Here is a 19,928-nt window from a genome sequence, read left to right on the forward strand (position 1 = left end):
TGTGTTGTGTTACAGAAATATCTAATTTATATATGTATTCACATCCGTTTGCTATGAAGACACTCCAAATTGACCTCAGGTGCATCCCATTTTCTTTAGTCATCCTTGAGATGTCACTGCAACTTGATTTAGAAAGAAACACCTATCTATATAAAGGTCTCACAGTTGACAGTGCATGTCCGAGCAGAAACAATACCATGAAGTCCAAAGAACAAAGATAGAATTGTAAGAAAGCTTATATCTGCGGAAAGGTATAAAACTATTTATAGAGTGTTGAACGTTTCCAAGAGCACAGTGGTCTCCATCATTGGGAAATTGAAGAAATATGGAACTACCCAGACTCTTCCTAGAGCTGGCCGTCCGACCAAACTGTGCAACCGGGCAAGAAGGACCTTGGTCAGGGAGGTGACCAGGAACCCACTGACCACTCTGACAGAACTACAGAGTTCCTTGGCTGAGATTGTAGAACCTGCCAGAAGGACAACAGTCTCTACAGCACTTCACCAATCTGGGCTTTATGGGAGTGTGGTCAGACTGAAGCCACTCCTGAGAAGAAGGCACATGATAGCATGTCAGTGCAAATGACCTGAGACTGGGGCAAAGATTTACATTCCAACAGGACAATAACCCAAAGCATACAGCCAAAGCAACGCTAGAATGGCTTCAGAAGAAGAATGTGAAATTCCTTGAGTGGCCCAGCCAAATCTCATTAAACAATCTGTGGAAAGACTTGAAGATTGCTGTTCACTGCGCTCCCATCTAATTTAACAGAGCTTGATAAAATCTGCAAGGAAGAAGGGGAGAAAATCCCTAAATCCAGAGCTGCAAAGCTGATACAGACATACCCAAGACGACTCAAAGCTGTCATTTTCGCCAAAGGTGCTTCTACAAAGTATTGACTCAGGTGTGAATACTTATGTAAATTAGATATTTCTGTATTTCATTTTCAATAAATTATCATACATTTCAAAAAACATATTTTCACTTCGTCATTATGGAGTATTGTGTGTAGATGGGGGGGGGGGGGGGGAATACATATTTAATCCATTTTAAATTCAGGCTGTAACACAACAAAATGTGGAATAAGTCACTCTACATATTGTGTTGTAGATAATTGCCTGTACTTTGTGGCGCAGTAAAATGGGGCTGTTCTACTCAGGAGCACTTCTTGTTTCCAAATCCAGAGTTTACACCCCGAGGAGTGTCACTACTCATTTTCAATATGAAAAACGTACAGCATTTAAGCTGATTGGCCACTCTTTTTAAGGGCCTCAAAATGAGCAGTGACACTCCTTGGGGTGTAAACTCTGTGGATTTGTTAACTAGAATGGACCCGACCTTTTACTGTGACACAGCATACAGGCAATTATGTACGGTGCAATATGTATGTCCAAAATGAAAAACATACTGCATTCAATCTGATTGGTCACTCTTTAACGGCTGAAAATGTATCAGCGACGCTGCTGGGTGTGTAAATTATGTGGATGCATCGCATCTTTTGGATTTGCTCCTGAGTAGAATGGACCACCATTTTACTGTGACACAATGTACAGCAAATTGTTTACGGTGCAACATAATATAATAATACTGTATATGCCATTGGGCAGACGCTTTCATGCGTGCATACATTTGACGTATGTGTGGTCCAGGGAATCAAACCCACTATCCTGGCATTGCTTCTGGTGAAGCTGGGGAACAATAGTATGTTAAGTGGGAGAAAGAAGGGGAAGAAAGGGGGTAGAAGAAAAAGAAGGAAGAAATTAGGATTTTTTTTTTTTTTAAATGCTATTTAGGCACATAATATGTGTTTATTATTCATTATGATAAGCTCAAAAACAATGAAAATTATGTTTTTTCCTATGTTCGAGGAAGGGGAAGAGAGGACCTGAAGGTCCTTAGTTCCTATCCCGACTTGGCCAGAAATAACATTTCTAAACTACCACTATAGTCTCCAAAAGTGTCATTTTTCACATTGGTGAATTTCAGATCACCCGAGTTAATGGAACGACTATGGTAGCATAATCATAACATATAGAAGTGTTGTTTTAATGACGTTAGTTTATTACTGTACTATACTCCCGTTACCTTGTTTATGCAATTAGTATCTTAAATTATAAGTTATCTGTTGCGGTTTCTTGTGGACTGCATATTACCTGATATACAATGCATTCGGAAAGTATTCACACACCTTCACTTTTTCCACATTTTGTTACGTTACAGCCTTATTCTAAAATGGATAAAATCGTTTTTTTCCCTCATCAATCTACATACAATACCCCATAACGACAAATGCAAAAACGTATTTTTAGAAATGTTTACAAGTGAAAATTGTTTTATTATATCACATTTACGTAAGTATTCAGACCCTTTACTCAGTACTTTGTTGAAGCATCTTTGGCAACGATTACAGCCTCAAGTCTTCTTGGGTATGACGCTACAAGCTCGGCAGACATGTATTTGGGGAGTTTCTCCCATTCTTTTCTGCAGATCCTCTCAAGCTCTGTCAGGTTGGATGAGGAACATCGCTGCACAGCTATTTTCAGGTCTCTTCAGAGATGTTCGATCGGGTTCAAGTCTAGGCTCTGGCTGGCCACTCAAGGACATTCAGAGACTTGTCCTGAAGCCACTCCTGCTGTCAGGAATCCCGCTTCCTGAGTCTGTTTTCTGCCTGAGCTGACTGTTTTTTGTTTTGGAGTCTTTTGTCTGAGGTTCCTGAACGCACCCTGTCTGGTTGCCAGGCGACGAAGCTAGGCGGGAGAACTTTTGATTACCCGCACCTGCATCTCATCAGCCATCTGCACACCTGGTCCTGATCATCACCTCTTCTCTTCATAAGCTCTGACCTGACATCCATTCCCTGCCGGATCGTTAGCAATGAACAGTATGTTGTGCCAGCGTATCAGCCTCATGTTTCCTGAGTTTGTTTTGTTATTCTGTACTTGTTGCCGGTTACTCATTGGATCAACCCATTCACTCTCATCAACTCACCTCCGCTGCCGTTCCGTCTCCTGGATTATTCAATTTACACATCAAGACTACCAATAAATACTCACCTTAATTTTACTCACCTTGTCCTGGTCTGCTTCTGGGTTCTGTCTTAGAGAATCGTGACACCTGCATTGTCTTGGCTGTGTGCTTAGTGTCGTTGTCCTGTTGGAAGGTGAACCTTCGCCCCAGTCTGAGGCCCTTAGAGCTCTGGAGCAGGTTTTCATCAAGGATCTCTCTGTACTTTGCGCAGTTCATCTTTCCCTCGATCCTGACTAGTCTCCCAGTCCCTGCGGCTGAAAACATCCCCAAAGCATGATGCTACCACCACCATTCTTCACCATAGGGATGGTGCCAGGTTTCCTCCAGATGTGATGCTTGGCATTCAGGCCAAAGAGTTCAGTCTTGGTTTCATCAGAGCAGAGAATATTGTTTTTCATGGTCTGAGAGTCCTTTAGGTGCCTTTTGGCAAACTCCAAGCGGAATGTCATGTGCCTTTTACTGAGGAGTGGCTTCCGTCTGGCCACTCTACCATTAAGGCCTGATTGGTGGAGTGCTGCAATGATGGTTGTCCTTGTGGAAGGTTCTCCCATCTCCACAGAGGAACTCTGGAGCTCTATCAGAGTGACCATCGAGTTCTTGGTCACCTCCCTGACCAAGGCACTTCTTCTCTAGGAAGAAGTATTGGTGGTTCCAAACTTCTTCCATTTAAGAATTTTTTGGTGTCCATCCCCAGATCTGTGCCTCGACACTATCGTGTCTCGGAGCTCTACGGACAATTTCTTCGACCTCATGGCTTGGTTTTTACTCTGAAATGCACTGTCAACTGTGGGACCTTATATAGACAGGTGTGTGCCTTTCCAAATCATGTCCAGTTCACTTTTGAGAACTGTAATTTCTCGCTAATTAATTGCATTTTGGAACATTAGTGCTGCGCTTATAATGTGAAGAAATATCCTAATAGTTTATCAACATGTTAAGCTAAACGTTCTGATCTGTTGCATCAGTCTCATTGCGTTTAAAAGGTGGTTGTATTAATTTGAGATCGATTGCATCCCACAACTTTCCCAGAGTGTGTTTTGGAATATTTATTTCTCGCACAGTAGGACAAGTTGACCAATAGAATAGGTAAACTTTTATACTATAGGGGATAGTATACTGAACAAAAATATAAATGCAACATGCAACAATTTCAAAGATTTTACTGAGTTACAGTTCATATAAGGAAATCAGTCAATTGAAATAAAATGATTAGGCCCTAGTCTATGGATTTCACATGACTGGGCAGGGGCGCATCCATGGGTGGGCCTGGGAAGCCAGCCCCAGCCAATCAGAATGAGTTTTTCCTCACAAAAGGGCTTTATAACAGACAGAAATACTCCTCAGTGTCATCAGCTGTCCGGGTGGCTGGTCTCAGACAATCCCGCAGGTGAAGAAGCCGGATGTGAAGGTCCTGGCTTTGGCGTGGTTACTACACATGGTCTGCGGTTGTGAGGCCCGTTGGACATACTGCCAAATTCTCCAAAATGCCATTGGAGGCTGCTTATGATAGAGAAATTAAATGATCTGGAAACAGCTCTGGTGGACATTCCTGCAGTCAGCATGCCAATTGCATGCTCCCTCAAAACGTAAGACATCTGTGGCATTGTGTTGTGTGACAAAATTGCACATTTTAGAGTGGCCTTATATTGTCCCAAGCACAAGATTCAACTATGTAATGATCATGCTGTTTAATCTGTCCGGCCGGAGCTACCTATTTGGTCCACTGGCCAAACAGACATACAGTTGAAGTCGGAAGTTTACATAAACCTTAGCCAAATACATTTAAACTCAGTTTTTCACAATTCCTGACATTTAATCCTCCTAAAAATTCCCTGTCTGAGGTCAGTTAGGATCACCACTCCATTTTAAGAATGTGACATGTCAGAATAATAGTAGAGAGAATGATTTATTTCAGCTTTTATTTCTTTCATCACATTTCCAGTGGGTCAGAAGTTTACATACACTCAATTAGTATTTGCTAGCATTGCCTTTAAATTGTTTAACTTGGGTCAAATGTTTTGGGTAGCCTTCCACAAGCTTCCCACAATAAATTGGGTGAATATTGGCCCATTCCTCTTGACAGAGCTGGTGTAACTGAGTCAGGTTTGTAGGCCTCCTTGCTCGCTCACGCTTTTTCAGTTCTGCCCACAAATGTTCTATGGGATTGAGGTCAGGGCTTTGTGATGGCCACTCCAATACCTTGACTTTGTTGTCCTTAAGCCATTTTGCCACAACTTTGGAAGTATGCTTGGGGTCATTGTCCATTTGGAAGACCCATTTGCGACCAAGCTTTAACTTCCTGACTGACATCTTGAGATGTTGCTTCAATATATCCACATAATTTTCCTGCCTTATGATGCCATCTATTCTGTGAAGTGCACCAGTGTCCCTCCTGCAGCAAAGCACCCCCACAACATGATGCTGCCATCCCCGTTCTTCACGGTTGGGATGGTGTTTTTTGGCTTGCAAGCCTCCTCCTTTTCCTCCAAACATAACAATGGTCATTACGGCCAAACAGTTCTATTTTTGTTTCATCAGACCAGAGGACATTTATCCAAAAAGTACGATCTTTGTCCCTATGTGCAGTTGCAAACCGTAGTCTGTTTTTTTTATGGCGATTTTGGAGCAGTGGGTTCTTCCTTGCTGAGCAGCCTTTCAGGTTATGTTGATATAGGAGTCGCTTTACTGTGGATATAGATAATTTTGTACCTGTTTCCTCCAGCATCTTCACAAGGTCCTTCGTTGTTGTTCTGGGATTGATTTGCACTTTTTGCACCAAATTACATTCATCTCTAGGAGACAGAATTCCTGAGCGGTATGACGGCTGCGTGGTCCCATGGTGTTTATACTTGCGTACTATTGTTTGTACATATGAATGTGGTACCTTCAGGTGTTTGGTAATTGCTCCCAAGGATGAACCAGACTTGTGGAGGTCGACAATTTTGTTTCTGAGGTCTTGGCTGTTTTCTTTTGATTTTACCATGATGCCAAGCAAAGAGTCACTGAGTTTGAAGGTAGGTCTTGAAATACATCCACAGGTACACCTCCAATTGACTCAAATTATGTCAATTAGCCTATCAGAAGCTTCTAAAGCCATGACATCATTTTCTGGAATTTCCCAAGCTGTTTAAAGGCACGGTCAACTTAGTGTATGTAAACTTCTGACCCACTGGAATTAAGTGAAATAATCTGTCTGTAAACAATTGTTGGAAAAATTACTTGTCATGCACAAAGTAGATGTCCTAACTGACTTGCCAGAACTATAGTTTGTTAACAAGAAATTTGTGGAGTGGTTGAAAAACGAGTTTTATTGACTCCAACCTAAGTGTATGTAAACTTCCGACTTCAACTGTAGCTATCTGGCCGGTTGGACCTAGTTATCTAGCTGGGCGGACGAACCTACAGTAGATATCTGGCAGATGTAGTGATCATAATATAATAGCCATATCTAGAAATACCGATGTTCCAAAGACTGGACCTAAAATTGTGTATAAACGCTGAGCGCATAATGGACCAAATAATGAAAGACAAGCACTGTAGTTTTGAGTTCCACAAGGTGGGTGTGGAAGAGGTGAAACAATTGTTGCCATCTATCTATAAATAAGGATAAATCACCTTGTACCAACAACCTGGATGGTAAATGGCAGAGGTTGGTAGCGGAATACATTGTGAGTCCAGCTTGCCACATCTTCAATTTAAGCCTAGAAGACGGTGTGTGACCTTAGACATGGAGGGAGGCAAAGGTCATTCAGCTACCCAACAATAGCAGAGCCCCCCTTTTAATGGTTCAAACAGCTGAGCAATCAGCCTGTTACAAGTGCTTAACAAACTTTTGGAAAAAATAGTGTTTGATCATATTTTACAGAAAACAAATTTACAACAGACTTTCAGCATGCTTATAGGGAAGGGCACTCAACATGCTCGGCACTGATGATTGGCTGAATGAAATTGATAGCAGATTGTGGGAGTTGTTTTGTTAGACTTCAGTGCAGCTTTTGATGTCATTGATCATAACCTATTGCTGAAATAAACTCAGGTGTTGTGGATTTGCATCCTTTGCCTTATTACGGACTGAGAGTTACCCCTAACACAGAGGGGTTTCTTTAGTGAAAGCCTCTCTCATGCAAATTCAGTTGAGTGTGGTTTACCGCAGGGCAGCTGGCTTGGGCCTTGATTGTTTTCTGTTTTTACAAATGACATTCCACTGACCTTGAATAAAGCCTATGTGTCTATGTACGCTGACGACTCAATAATATACACGTTGGCTGCAACAGTAAAATAAATAACAGACACTTAATAGAGGTCCAGTCAATTTTAGAATGGGTAACTAACAATAGAATGATGCATCTCAAAAACGAAGCATCATTTTTTGGGACAAATCACTCACTCAATGCAAAACCTCATTTAGATCCATTATTGAAAAAAAATTGAGCAAGTTGAGGAGACTAAACTGCCAGGTGTAACACTAGATAGCAAGCTGTCATGGTCAAAACATATAGACTGGTTGCTAAAATGGGAAGAGGTCTGTCCGTGATAAAGCGTTGTTCTGCCTTCTCGACATGTCAGTCGACCAGACAGGTCCTAGTTTTGTCGCACCTGGACTACTGCCCAGCTGTGTGCTCATTAGCAACAAAGGACATAAGTAAATTGCAGTTGGTCCAGAACAAAGCAGCACATATCGCACTTAGATGTTCACGGAGGGAAAGTGTCAGTAACAGGCATGTCAGTCTCTCCCGGCTCAAAGTTGAGGAGAGATTAACTGCATCACTATTGGTCTTGGTACAAGGTATTGGTGTGTTGAAGGTACCAAACTGTCTGTTCAAGCAGTTGGCACACAGTTCGGACATTCATCGGTACAACACAAGACATGCAACCAGAGGTCACTTCACAGTCCCCAGGTCCAGAACAAAGGCTAGGAAACTCACAGTATTATTATTGTTGGTAATCAGGCTTACCACTGTTGTCGTCTGCAAACTTGATGATTGAGTTAGAGGCATGCGTGGCCACGCAGTCATGGGTGAACAGGGAGTACAGCAGGGGGCTGACAACACACCCTTGTGGGACCCCCATGGATCAGCATAGCGGAGGTGTTGTTGCCTACCTTCACCACCTGAGGTCGGCCCGTCAGGAAGTCCAGGATCCAGTTTATCAGGGCGGGATTCTGACACAGGGCCAATATCAGTGCATGGTTAAAATCACCAGGGAAGCCAAGCCATAAAAAACACCATGATATATAGGCCTAAGGCCAAGACAATAAGACACAGTTGCAGAATAAATTCAACCACACCTTTGTTTCGTTACAAAACCGGAGAGCAACAGCTGTCCGGGGAAGTCCACAAAACATTTTGCATGTAACAAACAGTTACATGACCTACAGCATGGTCAAGCAAGTTTCCAACATTTTCAGACTACTGAACAAATGTTGATTTAGAACCATGGATTGTTACCGTAAGTCGTAAAGTAAACAGGCGCTGCCTCCAGTTTTGTAGCACAATTTCAACATAATCTAATCACCTATGCTTAGTCTTATACAATGACAATTCAAAAATATCCAAACCTAATCTAAATATGGTATGGCTGTCCATGGTACTGATTTATGTGTGTGTGTGCATGCAATTAGAAAAAACATGTTGACTCGCTACTTGTAGAGAAAGGCCAATGCCATCCTACTCTTTCATGTTGCCTAAACGGTCTATGACCCTGTCATGCACACTTTTATTTTTTGTTGTCCTAGGCTACCTTGCTAAAATGCTTGCTCACTAGCATAACTTCCTTTCATGGGCAACGATGCGCCAGGCCAGCTAGTTAACATTAGCCGTTACTACATCTAGTAGTAAACTTCCATCTTCTCAAGTCAAGGGCACAATGTATGAATTTATGGCTGGATCAGAATCGTCGTCATAAACATTGGCCAGTATGGAGAATGGAGTAAAACCACAAGTCCAAATCTCCATCCATGGCAAATTTAGGAAAAGGCCGATTTTAGCTAGCTAGGTAGCCACCGGAGGACAACGACACAATTCAAGTTCTGTCAATGGTGTTTGGCTTCTAACGTGATGTGATTGGTGTGAAGCCAAATACAAACTGGCTTCCCTTCAAGCTTTTTTGGGGTGTGCCTAGAACCTTTCACAACTGAGCTCACTCGGTTTAGCTCAACGCTGATTGGCTATTATTTTATTTTTAAAATTATCAAGGGAGGCCAAATGCTCACTGGCTTTCCTTGCATTCAATGCTACGGGTGGCAACAATGTCATACTCTTTTTGACCAGACAGCACAGATGGGCTACACACAGACACTGAGGGGCGCTGTTTAGTTTGCTTGGATGCTTTCTCCGGGTGAGATACCTTGCGCCTCTTGCGAATTGAAGGAAATGTATGAAACACAGAGAGACAAAAGATACGTTTTTTTTCTTGATAATTTTTTGGGGGAAGCCTGGCTTCCCTTGGCATCCATGAATACACACATCTGCCCAGGGCCCCAAGCTTAGTGATGAGGTTTGGAGGGCACTATGGTGTTGACGGCTGAGCTTTAGTCAATGAACAGCATTCTTACATAGGTATTCCTCTTGTCAAGATGGGATAGGGCAGTGTGCAGTGCAATGGCGATTGTGTCATCATGTATATCACTTGCTTACATTGTCATTGTCTCCTGTCAGTATCAGCAGTTGAAGTTTCTGTTTGAAATGGAAAGTCATGGGCACAGCTGTTTCACAGTAATACTGTTAGCAGACTAACATGGCTGGCTGGATAACCCAATTAGTGTTCTAGCAGTAGAATGACATTCTAACCAAAATCAGATTCAGGTCAAAAACAATTAACCAAGGCCCTGAAAATGTTTTGATTTCTTACCATCACAATCAACCCACTAAGATTTGAGCCATTTATTTGAGCTATGTACAGGTAATGTTGAATTTCACAATGAACAAAAAATAAATAAAATCACATTCCACCAATCAATCCTCTTAAGAGGTCACTAATTATAACCTCTTTCTCTCTTCCATTCACATACACTCATTTTTAAAATGTTCATTTCTCTTCAAAAGATATGATATAGTTGCTGTAGCTGTGCTGTTGTTGCGATTTGCAGTTGATATAATTATTTGAAGACATTATCCTTTATGTTTTTGGTGTGTCTCTAAATCTAGTGGGTGAGGTCTTCAGGCAGGAGAGGGGGTTTATGGTCATATAATATAACACTAACCTGTCTGGACCATCCCCTCAGCACACACACCTTTTTTTCCCTACTGGTTCCCTTGTACCCCCCAGCATCCTCCACAGCCTAGTATGATAGATACAGGTGGGCACCCACAGTCCTATGGTTCTCTATGGTCTCCCAACCACATATGATCTGGAAGTGAGGTTTAGATGATTGCGGAGTTCATATCCCTATGATTGACAAAAAAAACTATTTGAATGAATGACTCTTCTTTCTCTATCCACCTTCCCTCACTCATAATGTGATAATATTCTATTTTTCCCTTATTCCTGCCCGAATCCTTCTGTCTCCTCGATGGCAAACATAAGTTTCTCTTTCAGTTGCTCCAGGCTCCTGTAGGGTGGCAGGTCCAGACGATTGAAGCTGTGTGAGTGTTCGACATGAAAAGAAAATTGACAGTGAGGGTTTGTGGTTAGCAGGGGTACATTCATACAAAAGTAATGGACATAGTCATGGGAACGATAAATCAACTTTGGCAGAGGAATTTAGGAAAATGTCAGTCTCACCAGGTGTGACTTCTTGGAAGCCAAGTCTCCTTCCCCACTTTGTCTATACAGAATTTTTGTGGTCCATTACTCCCTAAGGGGAAGAGAGACCATGTTAGATTATTGGGCAGGGAATTACATTTCTGTCAAAAGACATTTGACAATAAAGGTGGTTATTGTATTAAGATAAAGTTATTTGCCAATTGTACACAACGTCCAAACCAAAATTTGACTTCAGCTTTATTTCAACCCCTCTGAAAGACACACATATTTATACAGGTTAGAGAGGTTGGAGCTGCCACACTAGGTGCCCGTGGAGCAGTTGTTGTGGGCGGTTACGTGCCTTGCTCAAGGGCACAACGGCAGGCAATGGAGAATTCAATAAATACATTTTTTATTTGAATAAAGATTAGCTAAAGTGCCAAAATTCTGCATTTTGACATGTCCCTCCTTGCAACCCATAGTTCCAGGAAGATTTTAACCCACTTAACCCCAAAATGTCTCCAAGTTTTCACCATCATTGTAAATCTTTTGTTATTTTGTTGCTTTGACGAAGTCATTTCTGAAGATTGTTATTAATTTAATGTGATTAGTCATTCATTCGATGACAAAAATAACATGTCCCTCATTTTAAGGTCAATCCTGTTACTTGATCTGAACTCTCGTTTTAATATGATAAATATTTTTTAAATAATTTTTTCAAAACAAACATTGAACAGCTGATTCTCTTTTTGACCACTTTCTGGTGTTTTGTGGTGGAAGACTGAGCGGGTCGAGCATAACACATCAACCCTGTTACCCATAGATAGACAGGCTCTAAATGTTTTAACTATATACTTGTTTTTGTATCCAATTGCCACTTCCTGCTGTACACAACCTACCATTCCCCCTGTCACAAGGGGATTCATGGCTGACTTAAGACAAAATTGTCAACACTGTTACTTTATTTGGCACTTAATATACACTTAGTAGAGTTTTTTTTTTTAAATGTAACCTCTTGAGAATGTTTTTTTTATTAAGTTGAAAATGTATGACACAATGTTTAAATTAGGTGAAATCAAACTGGGTTTTTTTCTCACCAAGTTATACATCTGAAAAGGCACCGAATGGGTGGAACAACTGACCTATGAGTTCAGCAAAGCCTCCGACTGGCAGACGGCATGTTCCTGTGACAAACTGGAGCAGGCGAATCCGCTTCTCATTGTCCATCTCCTTTACCACCTGTATAACACACAGGTAAGACATGTCAGGATGCACATAGTGAGATATAGACAGTCTCATATACACACAAGATGCTGTGAAGAGAGGCCACCATACCTGCCAGAACCAGTGTATCTGCTTGCTGTTCTTGGTATAGTGCCGATAGATGGTGTTCTTCTGCCAGTCACTGAGGTCTATCTCCTGCATTCCACATAGCATCAGCTGGAGGAAGGAATGAGACCATACCATTAATCCACAGTCAAAGAGAAGGAATATGCAACAAATAGTCCCTCTACCAACTTATAAGACTTTGCGAAAGCTTCATAACCAATAACACCGCCCTAGCTAACCCAGCATGTCCTTCCAGACTCTTTACGTACCTCCAGCTCTTTCTCATCAAAGTAGCGTAGCCACTCCAGAGGCACGACCTCATTAAAGCCATCCAAGAAGGCCTTAGTCTGCTCCTCCACACCACGCATGAAGCGCCAGTCCGTCAGCAGACTGAAGAAACAGGGATGAGATATAGCATTTTCTAAGCAACAAGGGAGGATATTTATTGACATGTTTATTGACAACGTGAAACATTAATGCTCGTCTGTGGAGTACCAATGTCTGGTATCACAGTGATTGGCAGGCATACAGACGGGAGTCAAAGTAATGACGGAGATGGCTGACCTGATGTACTCCTCCTTGTTCTCCGAGGTGACCAGCTCATTCTCTCCATCATCCTTCAGCTGGTGGGTGGACACCTTCCCTAGAATCTCCATGTCCTGAGCAAAGTACAGCTCCACTCCACACTCCTCCAGACAGTTATCTCTGTAGACATAACACACAGACGCACCATACACATATTAAAGCTTTATAAGCTACAAAACTATGTCAAACACTTCCATCTGGCTCTTCACATACACAGTTTACCACAAGGGGCGCCCATATTCAAACAATCCCACACACACACATAATGAAGGAGCGGTGTACTTACTTGACCCACATGATAGAGTTGTAGAACTCAGGGTCAATAGACTCCAAGTCTTTCAGAGTGGGTTTCTTGTTGAGCATACGCTTGTAGAATGGCAGAGTGAAGCCAGTATCGATGAACTTGCCATGGTACAGGGCCTAAAAGGGAGAGGGGAGGTTGCAATAAGTACCATACCACAACTAAAATATACCATAAGCGTCATCCCTCCTATAGGCCAATACACATAGATACAGACACATATGGCTCACGTCAACACCATCATCCCATAGACCCACTCCAATAACGCATACCGCCCCAACAGATCCACAGATGACGCAACCTCTATTGCACTCCACACTGCCCTCTCCCACCTGGACAAAAGGAACACCTACGTGAGAATGCTGTTCATTGACTACAGCTCAAAGTTTAACACTATAGTGCCCTCAAAGCTCATCACTAAGCTAAGGAAGCTGAGACTGAACACCTCCCTCTGCGACTGGATCCTGAACTTACTGACGGGCAGCCACCAGGTGGTAAGGGTAGGCAGCAACAGATCTGACCCTCAACACAGGGGCCCCTCAAGGATGCGTGCTTAGTCCCCTCCTGTACTCCCTGTTCACGCACGACTGCACGGCCAAGCAGGACACCATCATTAAGTTTGCCGACAACACAACGGTGGTAGGCCTGATCACTGACAATGATGAGACAGCCCATAGGGAGGAGGTCAAAGACCTGGCAGTGTGATGCCAGGACAGAAACCTCTCCCTCAACGTGATCAAGACAAAGAAGATGATCGTGGACTACAGTAAAAGGAGGGGCGAGCACTCCACCATTCACATCAACAGGGCTGTAGTTGAGCAGCTCAAGAGCTTCAAGTTCCTTGGTGTCCACATCACCAACAAACTATCATGGTCCAAACACACCAGGACAGTCGTGAAGACTGCACGACAACGCCTATTCCCACTCAGGAGACTGAATAGATTTGTCATGGGTCCTCAGATCCTCAAAAAGTTCTACAGCTGCACCATCAAGAGCATCCTGACCGGTTGCATCACCGCCTGGTATGGTAACTGCTCGGCATCCGACCGCAAAGTGCTACAGAGGGTAGTGTATATGGCCCAGTACATCATGGGGCCAAGCTTCCTGCCATCCAGGACCTCTGTACCAGGCGGAATCAAAGGAAGGCCCTAAAAATGGCCAAAGACTCCAGCCACCCTAGTCATAGACCATTTTCTCTGCTACCGCATGGCAAGCAGTACCGGAGTGCCAAATCTAAGTCCAAAAGGCTCCTGAACAGCTTCTACCCCCAAGCCATAAGACTGCTGAACAGTTAATCAAATGGCACCTGGAATATTTTTTGTTGCTGCTGCTACTCTGTTTATTATTTATTCATTGTCACTTTACCCCTACCTAAATGTAAATATTTCCTCAATTACCTCAACTAACCTGAAGCCCAGCACATTTGACTCAGTACCGGTACCCCCTGTATATAACCTCGTTATTGGGATTTTAGTGTGTTACTTATTTTTACTTTAGTTTATTTATTAAATATTTTCTTAACTTTTATTAAAACTGCATTGCTGGTTAAGGGCTTGTAAGTAAGCATCTCACGATACGGTCTACACAGGTTGTATTTGGCATGTGACAAATAAAATTTGATTTGATATAGCCTATTAGCCTAACCACACAACACTTAAAGAGTCAGTCACAAGTCTGTCTCTGTGTGGAAAAGACTGATTGATTCAGTTAGTACTGAAGCGGTGGCTAAGACCCAGACTGTATAATGTAATAGCACAGAGCCCCAGCGTATATCTGTCCAAAAACAACAGACACCCTCCACTGAGTGACTCAGTCTGTTCAGTCTGCACCGTCAGTATTAGCGTCATCCTCTGCTCTGAGCAACAGGACATGAGGCAGGGAGGGAGAGACGGAAAAGTGGGAGAGAGGGGAAGTGGGGAGCAGGAGGAGGTGGAGGGCAGTGAAAAAGAGGAGAAAAGGAGCCCAGAAAAGAGGGAGAGAAGACATGGGCTAGATGAGACAAGCATCTTTATAAGGGGTGTTGTGTGAAGTGTACTAGCAGACTAAATATAGGCCATTATTGGCGGGTGTGGGCTGTGTGTGGCAGTGAGGTCATGCTCTGGAGGAGAGGAGGGGATTGAGAGGGGGGAGCTGTTGGTTTTGGGGCCTGTTGCTTCTGGATAGTGTCCCAGAGAGAGTTGGGTTTGGCAGGATGGGCGGTGGGGGAGGGGAGGGTTCTTAGTATAACAGACTTATTCACTTGGTTTAGGGACACACAGCTTTAGAAACGACTGACAGATGAAGAACACACCCCCACAGACACTCGTACACTGTCCTCACTGCTCCTGTTCCTAAAAAAACAAAAAACATTTTGTGCTACACATCCTCACCATATGTTCAATTCTAACCATAACTATTGTTGTAGTTGACTTCTGTTGTTGTTGCAGATCTGGGCAAAATTTGCCAACGAAGCATTGCTCACCATGGCGATGAATCGCCCTATGAAGCGGAAGTATGTGAGGTGGTCAGGGTTGATGGAGGAGGCGGGGTTGATCTGCAGACAGTAGTTGTTCTTCCCAGCGTACTCAAACAGACAGTACATGGGGTTCAGCACCTCGTGGGACAGCAGGAAGAACCACTCTCTGTATTGGGGAGAGACAGGGCATTACACATCTATATCTAGAGACAGAACATTGTTTTCCCTCGTGGAAAAGCAGGGTATGTACAGGCTTACTACAACCCTTTAACCCTTCTGCCTATGCGTGAGGGCTACAAATTGTTACTTATTGCCATACCTGTTCCTTGAATTGAGTCGTGCAGAATTTTACAAAACATCTCCTACATTACAAAACCACACAACATTTGACACCAGCAGCAAACATGACACAATCAGTGACTTTGACAGCACAAAAAAGTTGCATGGTTGTTAAAATAGATGGTATAATTTCAAAATACTTTGTCAAAATGGGGTCTGGTTTATGCACACACCTGCAACTAAAACAAGCAAAACAAAAATGTCAAATTCACAAATTATTCTACATATGGAGGTTATTCACAGTTCGGCAGTTTCAACAAAAACGTGTACTCCTGAAGAACATGTCTTGATTTTCTTCTGGTCATGACATTTCCATTTAGCATCATACTAAGTGGTGTAAATGTAGTGCAGTGTATGCTAATGAACCCCAAACAATGTTCATATAGCAACTCCATAACCAAACTCAGAAATGGCTTTCAAATGTCAATTTTCTGTCAGCAAAAAAGAAAATAAAAGTTGCTACACTGGGGAATGGTCCAATCACTGAATTGTTGTTTAAAATCATTACACGTACACACTAAGCACAGATATACATATACACAAAACACCATGAAGACAAGCAGTATAATGTGGAACATGAAATGCATGTAGAGAATGAAGCCCCGGCCACCACCAAGCCCCTGACCTTTGCCCCCACGGCTGGCCAGCCAGTCCCGGGGGTCGTACCGGGGCTGTGCAGACACCTCCAAACATCCCGTCCGTGGTTCTACCCTGTGGTAGAACAGCATGACGTAACCTACCATAGGGTAAAACCACTGGCGCGACACCAGAGACAGAGACACACGCAAACACAGACCATGTGGAGGAGGAGTAGGAGGAGGGGGAGGAACAAAGCCCGGGATCCCACCGCTGACATCAACCAGAAGTGGACACACACTGTCACCAGTCCCCAAACACCAAAACACACAGACAACAGATGACAGTGCAAGAGACGGGGGCTGTGAGGGAGATGATGAACGATGGATGACGGACATTTAATTAAGGAACACAGGGTAGACAAGGAAGACTAACAGCTGAGGTAGTAGAAAGAAAGACAAATGTTATAAGAGGCAGCAGGCCAGACATGCAGGCAGGAAACGGCCATCTTACCTAGCAATGCCTCCATAATCAAGACCTTCCTCTCCCCTCATGATGATGTAGAGTCTTCTACGCAAGTCATAGGGTTTCACATTCATGATCTGAGGAAATAGAACAAAAAACACAGGCACATACAGCACATCCGAAATAAACTACCAACCTACGATCATATATTAGTTGTTCAAATACAAATAGGTGGTACTAATGAATACATAACCAACTATAGCAACCCTCATGCAAGTTTAATCACGTAACATTTAGAATAGAATATCCCCAGTAGGGAAAATGACTCCATGTCATTATTACCTGCTGAAATGAGTCTTCAAATAGAGTCTGTCTGGACACTGAGATTTTCACGTGACTAGGTAAGGCATTGGACTGGAGAGGCAGAGAGAAGTGTAAAAATCCATTTCATCAATACTAGACAGACATAGAGATCTCGAGTCTGAACAGTAGAAGCGAACTGGGCTCGAGGTAAGAGCCTGTTTTCATAACAGAGGTCTAAGAGACGAGAGTCAGCACTTACATGGCACAGGAAGCGGAACTGGTGGTATTTCCACCTGAAGCTGCGATCATAGGCCCCGGGGGAACCACCTGTCCTTGACCTACAGAGAAATAAAATGAGCTTATGTTTTGCTGTTCCAGCAAGAAACAAAGGAAATCTCAAAGCCAGGTTTTACATTCGTACATGTCAGCGAAGGATACTGTAGCTGTACTGGGAAACGACAGGCCAATATGGCTGTCCCATGCACATATGCTTAGGAGACTGGAAAATGGGCCCAGCTGTAGAACTGAGCCCTGTTGCCGAGATGCGCAGTGAGGACTTATTCTATTGAAGTGGTCAGATGTGACGGGCAGCAGGATTGAAATAACTGGGTTAAGCCCAGAGATGGAGGTATGCCTTGGTGTGCAGCTGTGTTAGTAGAAGCTACACCACTTCACTACAGACAAACTGGATATGTGCCTCGTCAGCAGAGGATAAACCGAGAGGGCGAAAGAGAGCAAGGAAGGGGAAATACAGAGCCCGAGGAAGAGAGAGAGCGAGGGGCCTCTAATACTCGCTTATTCGCTTTGTGGAATGCTGCCAGGCACATCTTGGTTTTGGTCAGGATGTTTCAGACCACAGAGGCAACCCTTTGGCTACAGATATGGACTGCAGCAGTATCAAATTTAAAACATTTAAGACAGTTTAAAAACCCTAGATGAACACTCATCTAAAAATATAACACCAAGACCTCCTTATGTTTCAACATCAGCATGAACACTTGCGCTCTCTCATACACACACATCCATACGTACACACAGACAGAGTCAGATAGCAGAGCAGTCTGCTTTGGACTTGATTGGTTGGCCCTGTTCATTTTCATGACTTTCTTTTTTGGAAGATTTCAAAATAGGGCTATAAGACCCATATGTTCATAAGAGTGTGTGCGTACTTGCATGTGTGTGTGTGTGTGTGTGTGTACGTACTTATAATACCCTTTCTCATATCTAGGCTAGCTATCTATGCCCAAAAGATTGTCAACGTAACTTCCCTCTGGTTCAAAAAAACAGGGGGGGAGAAAAAGGAAAGATATCCAAACAAAAGCAGGCTATGATGAGAGAATCCCTGCACACACCATCCCTGAAGGAAAGAGTAATACGGTGCTTTTATCAGTAGATTTGATCAGAAACTGTAACGGCCGTTCTCAAAAATGGGTCTGCAGAATAATATTTACCCTGACTCAAACCCGGGACGAGGGTCTTTAAAGCTGGTGGCGCGAGAGTTGTGATCCACAAAATATCGGACTCCCTCCGTGGTGTACTTCATTTCCCAGCCAGGGGGCAGGGGGGGCTCCTGGATCATCCTGTAAGAGGGAGAGGGCAGTGAGCAGAGCCTAAACGGGAGGCTCCCCAAACGATGCACACCTGTCCCCCCCTGGCCCCAGCCCTGGCCCGGTCCCACTACCAGCTCTCCCTGACCGGGACTCAGAACCTCTGACCTCAGTGGTGATGCGTCTGAGACCACATGGATGGAGTTAAACAACATGAAAATATAAATATGACTCAACTTTGCTGAGGGGGTGAATGAGGGAGTGAATTTACTAATTGATGAATGAATAAAATGTTAAATGTCCTAAAACCCACAATTTGGATAATTTGGCCATCCGCATTTGATGTAGTTTTGTTGTTCGATTTGATGTTAGGGGACAGCAGTACCACCCACACTAGTTCCATGGAAGATGCCCTAGGTCCCTCATTGACCAATAGCTTAAGATACTAATCTAAACCCCACCCACACGGCTCAGAGACATGTTGATGCAGCCTTCAATTGAGGCGACATAGGACACTTCCCTATTGGCCTGTGCAGAATGATTTCAAAATATGGATCTCAGTTACTGGTACATTATGTCTATGACTCTACATGATTAATTCCTATCATTATAAGGATGTCTGATGAGTGTGCTGCATAGCGTTGGGCCCTTGAGCTACCAGTCCCTATCCTACACTAGTTAATGTAATATCAGTCAAAATAGCAATGTATGGTGGCTTTCTCTGAGACACCTGTGTGTACAAACATGAACACACACACACACACACACACACACACACACACATACACACACACACACACACACACAAAATGAACAAACACACACTTTCACAGTGGAGCAAAGACAGACTGGCTTACCCTTGGGTTCTTGGGTCCTCCCACTGTGTGGTCCGTGTGTTGTGGTTGACAAAATACACCCTCCCATTGTCCTGCCGTTTCTCTACAGGGACCGAGAGAAGTGACTACAGTTAACAACAGGATAGATCAACAGTTTACTATTTGGTTTCAGTACAGAGTGACTGTGTGGGGGAGATGTGAACGTCACCCGCAGTAGACGTTGAATTGTTGGGAGTGGGGAGGAAAGAGAAAAAAGGATGGCTGAATCTGGCAAAGCTGACTGAAAACTGACGCGTCGGTGTGGCATTTCACTCGAACTTGTTCCAAAATCCCTTCCTAAAATCCACCTCAGCCTTTCTGACTTGGCTCTGAAGGAAACGGTGTTGGACAAAGATGGGGGTGGAGGGCTCAGACAGAATGTTACAGAGGTGTAAAGGGCAAAAAACTAAACTGAGGGAGAGCAGGAAAAGGACAATTTGCTG

General features: G+C 43.3%; 1 protein-coding gene across 3 annotated transcripts in view; it reads right to left on the minus strand.

The window, feature by feature from the left end:
- Nucleotides 1–9,893: 9,893 nt before the first annotated feature.
- Nucleotides 9,894–19,928, minus strand: part of LOC115196889 (NEDD4-like E3 ubiquitin-protein ligase WWP2) — a 43,072-nt gene continuing 33,037 nt past the window's right edge. For 2 of the 3 annotated variants that reach the window (XM_029757875.1, XM_029757874.1), the window contains exons 12-24: nt 19,468–19,549; nt 18,515–18,643; nt 17,323–17,401; nt 17,103–17,174; nt 16,809–16,897; nt 15,387–15,546; nt 12,911–13,044; nt 12,604–12,744; nt 12,309–12,429; nt 12,046–12,150; nt 11,853–11,949; nt 10,750–10,822; nt 9,894–10,606 (exon numbers count right to left, since the gene is read on the minus strand). In XM_029757875.1, the coding sequence (XP_029613735.1) occupies nt 10,507–10,606; nt 10,750–10,822; nt 11,853–11,949; nt 12,046–12,150; nt 12,309–12,429; nt 12,604–12,744; nt 12,911–13,044; nt 15,387–15,546; nt 16,809–16,897; nt 17,103–17,174; nt 17,323–17,401; nt 18,515–18,643; nt 19,468–19,549 (1,382 nt within the window). In that variant the 3' untranslated portion in view covers nt 9,894–10,506. The remainder of the gene's footprint in view (nt 10,607–10,749; nt 10,823–11,852; nt 11,950–12,045; nt 12,151–12,308; nt 12,430–12,603; nt 12,745–12,910; nt 13,045–15,386; nt 15,547–16,808; nt 16,898–17,102; nt 17,175–17,322; nt 17,402–18,514; nt 18,644–19,467; nt 19,550–19,928) is intronic. The other variant, XM_029757876.1, reaches the window with a different exon arrangement.

Source organism: Salmo trutta, chromosome 7 (assembly GCF_901001165.1).
Source record: "Salmo trutta chromosome 7, fSalTru1.1, whole genome shotgun sequence".
Classification (NCBI taxonomy): domain Eukaryota; kingdom Metazoa; phylum Chordata; class Actinopteri; order Salmoniformes; family Salmonidae; genus Salmo; species Salmo trutta.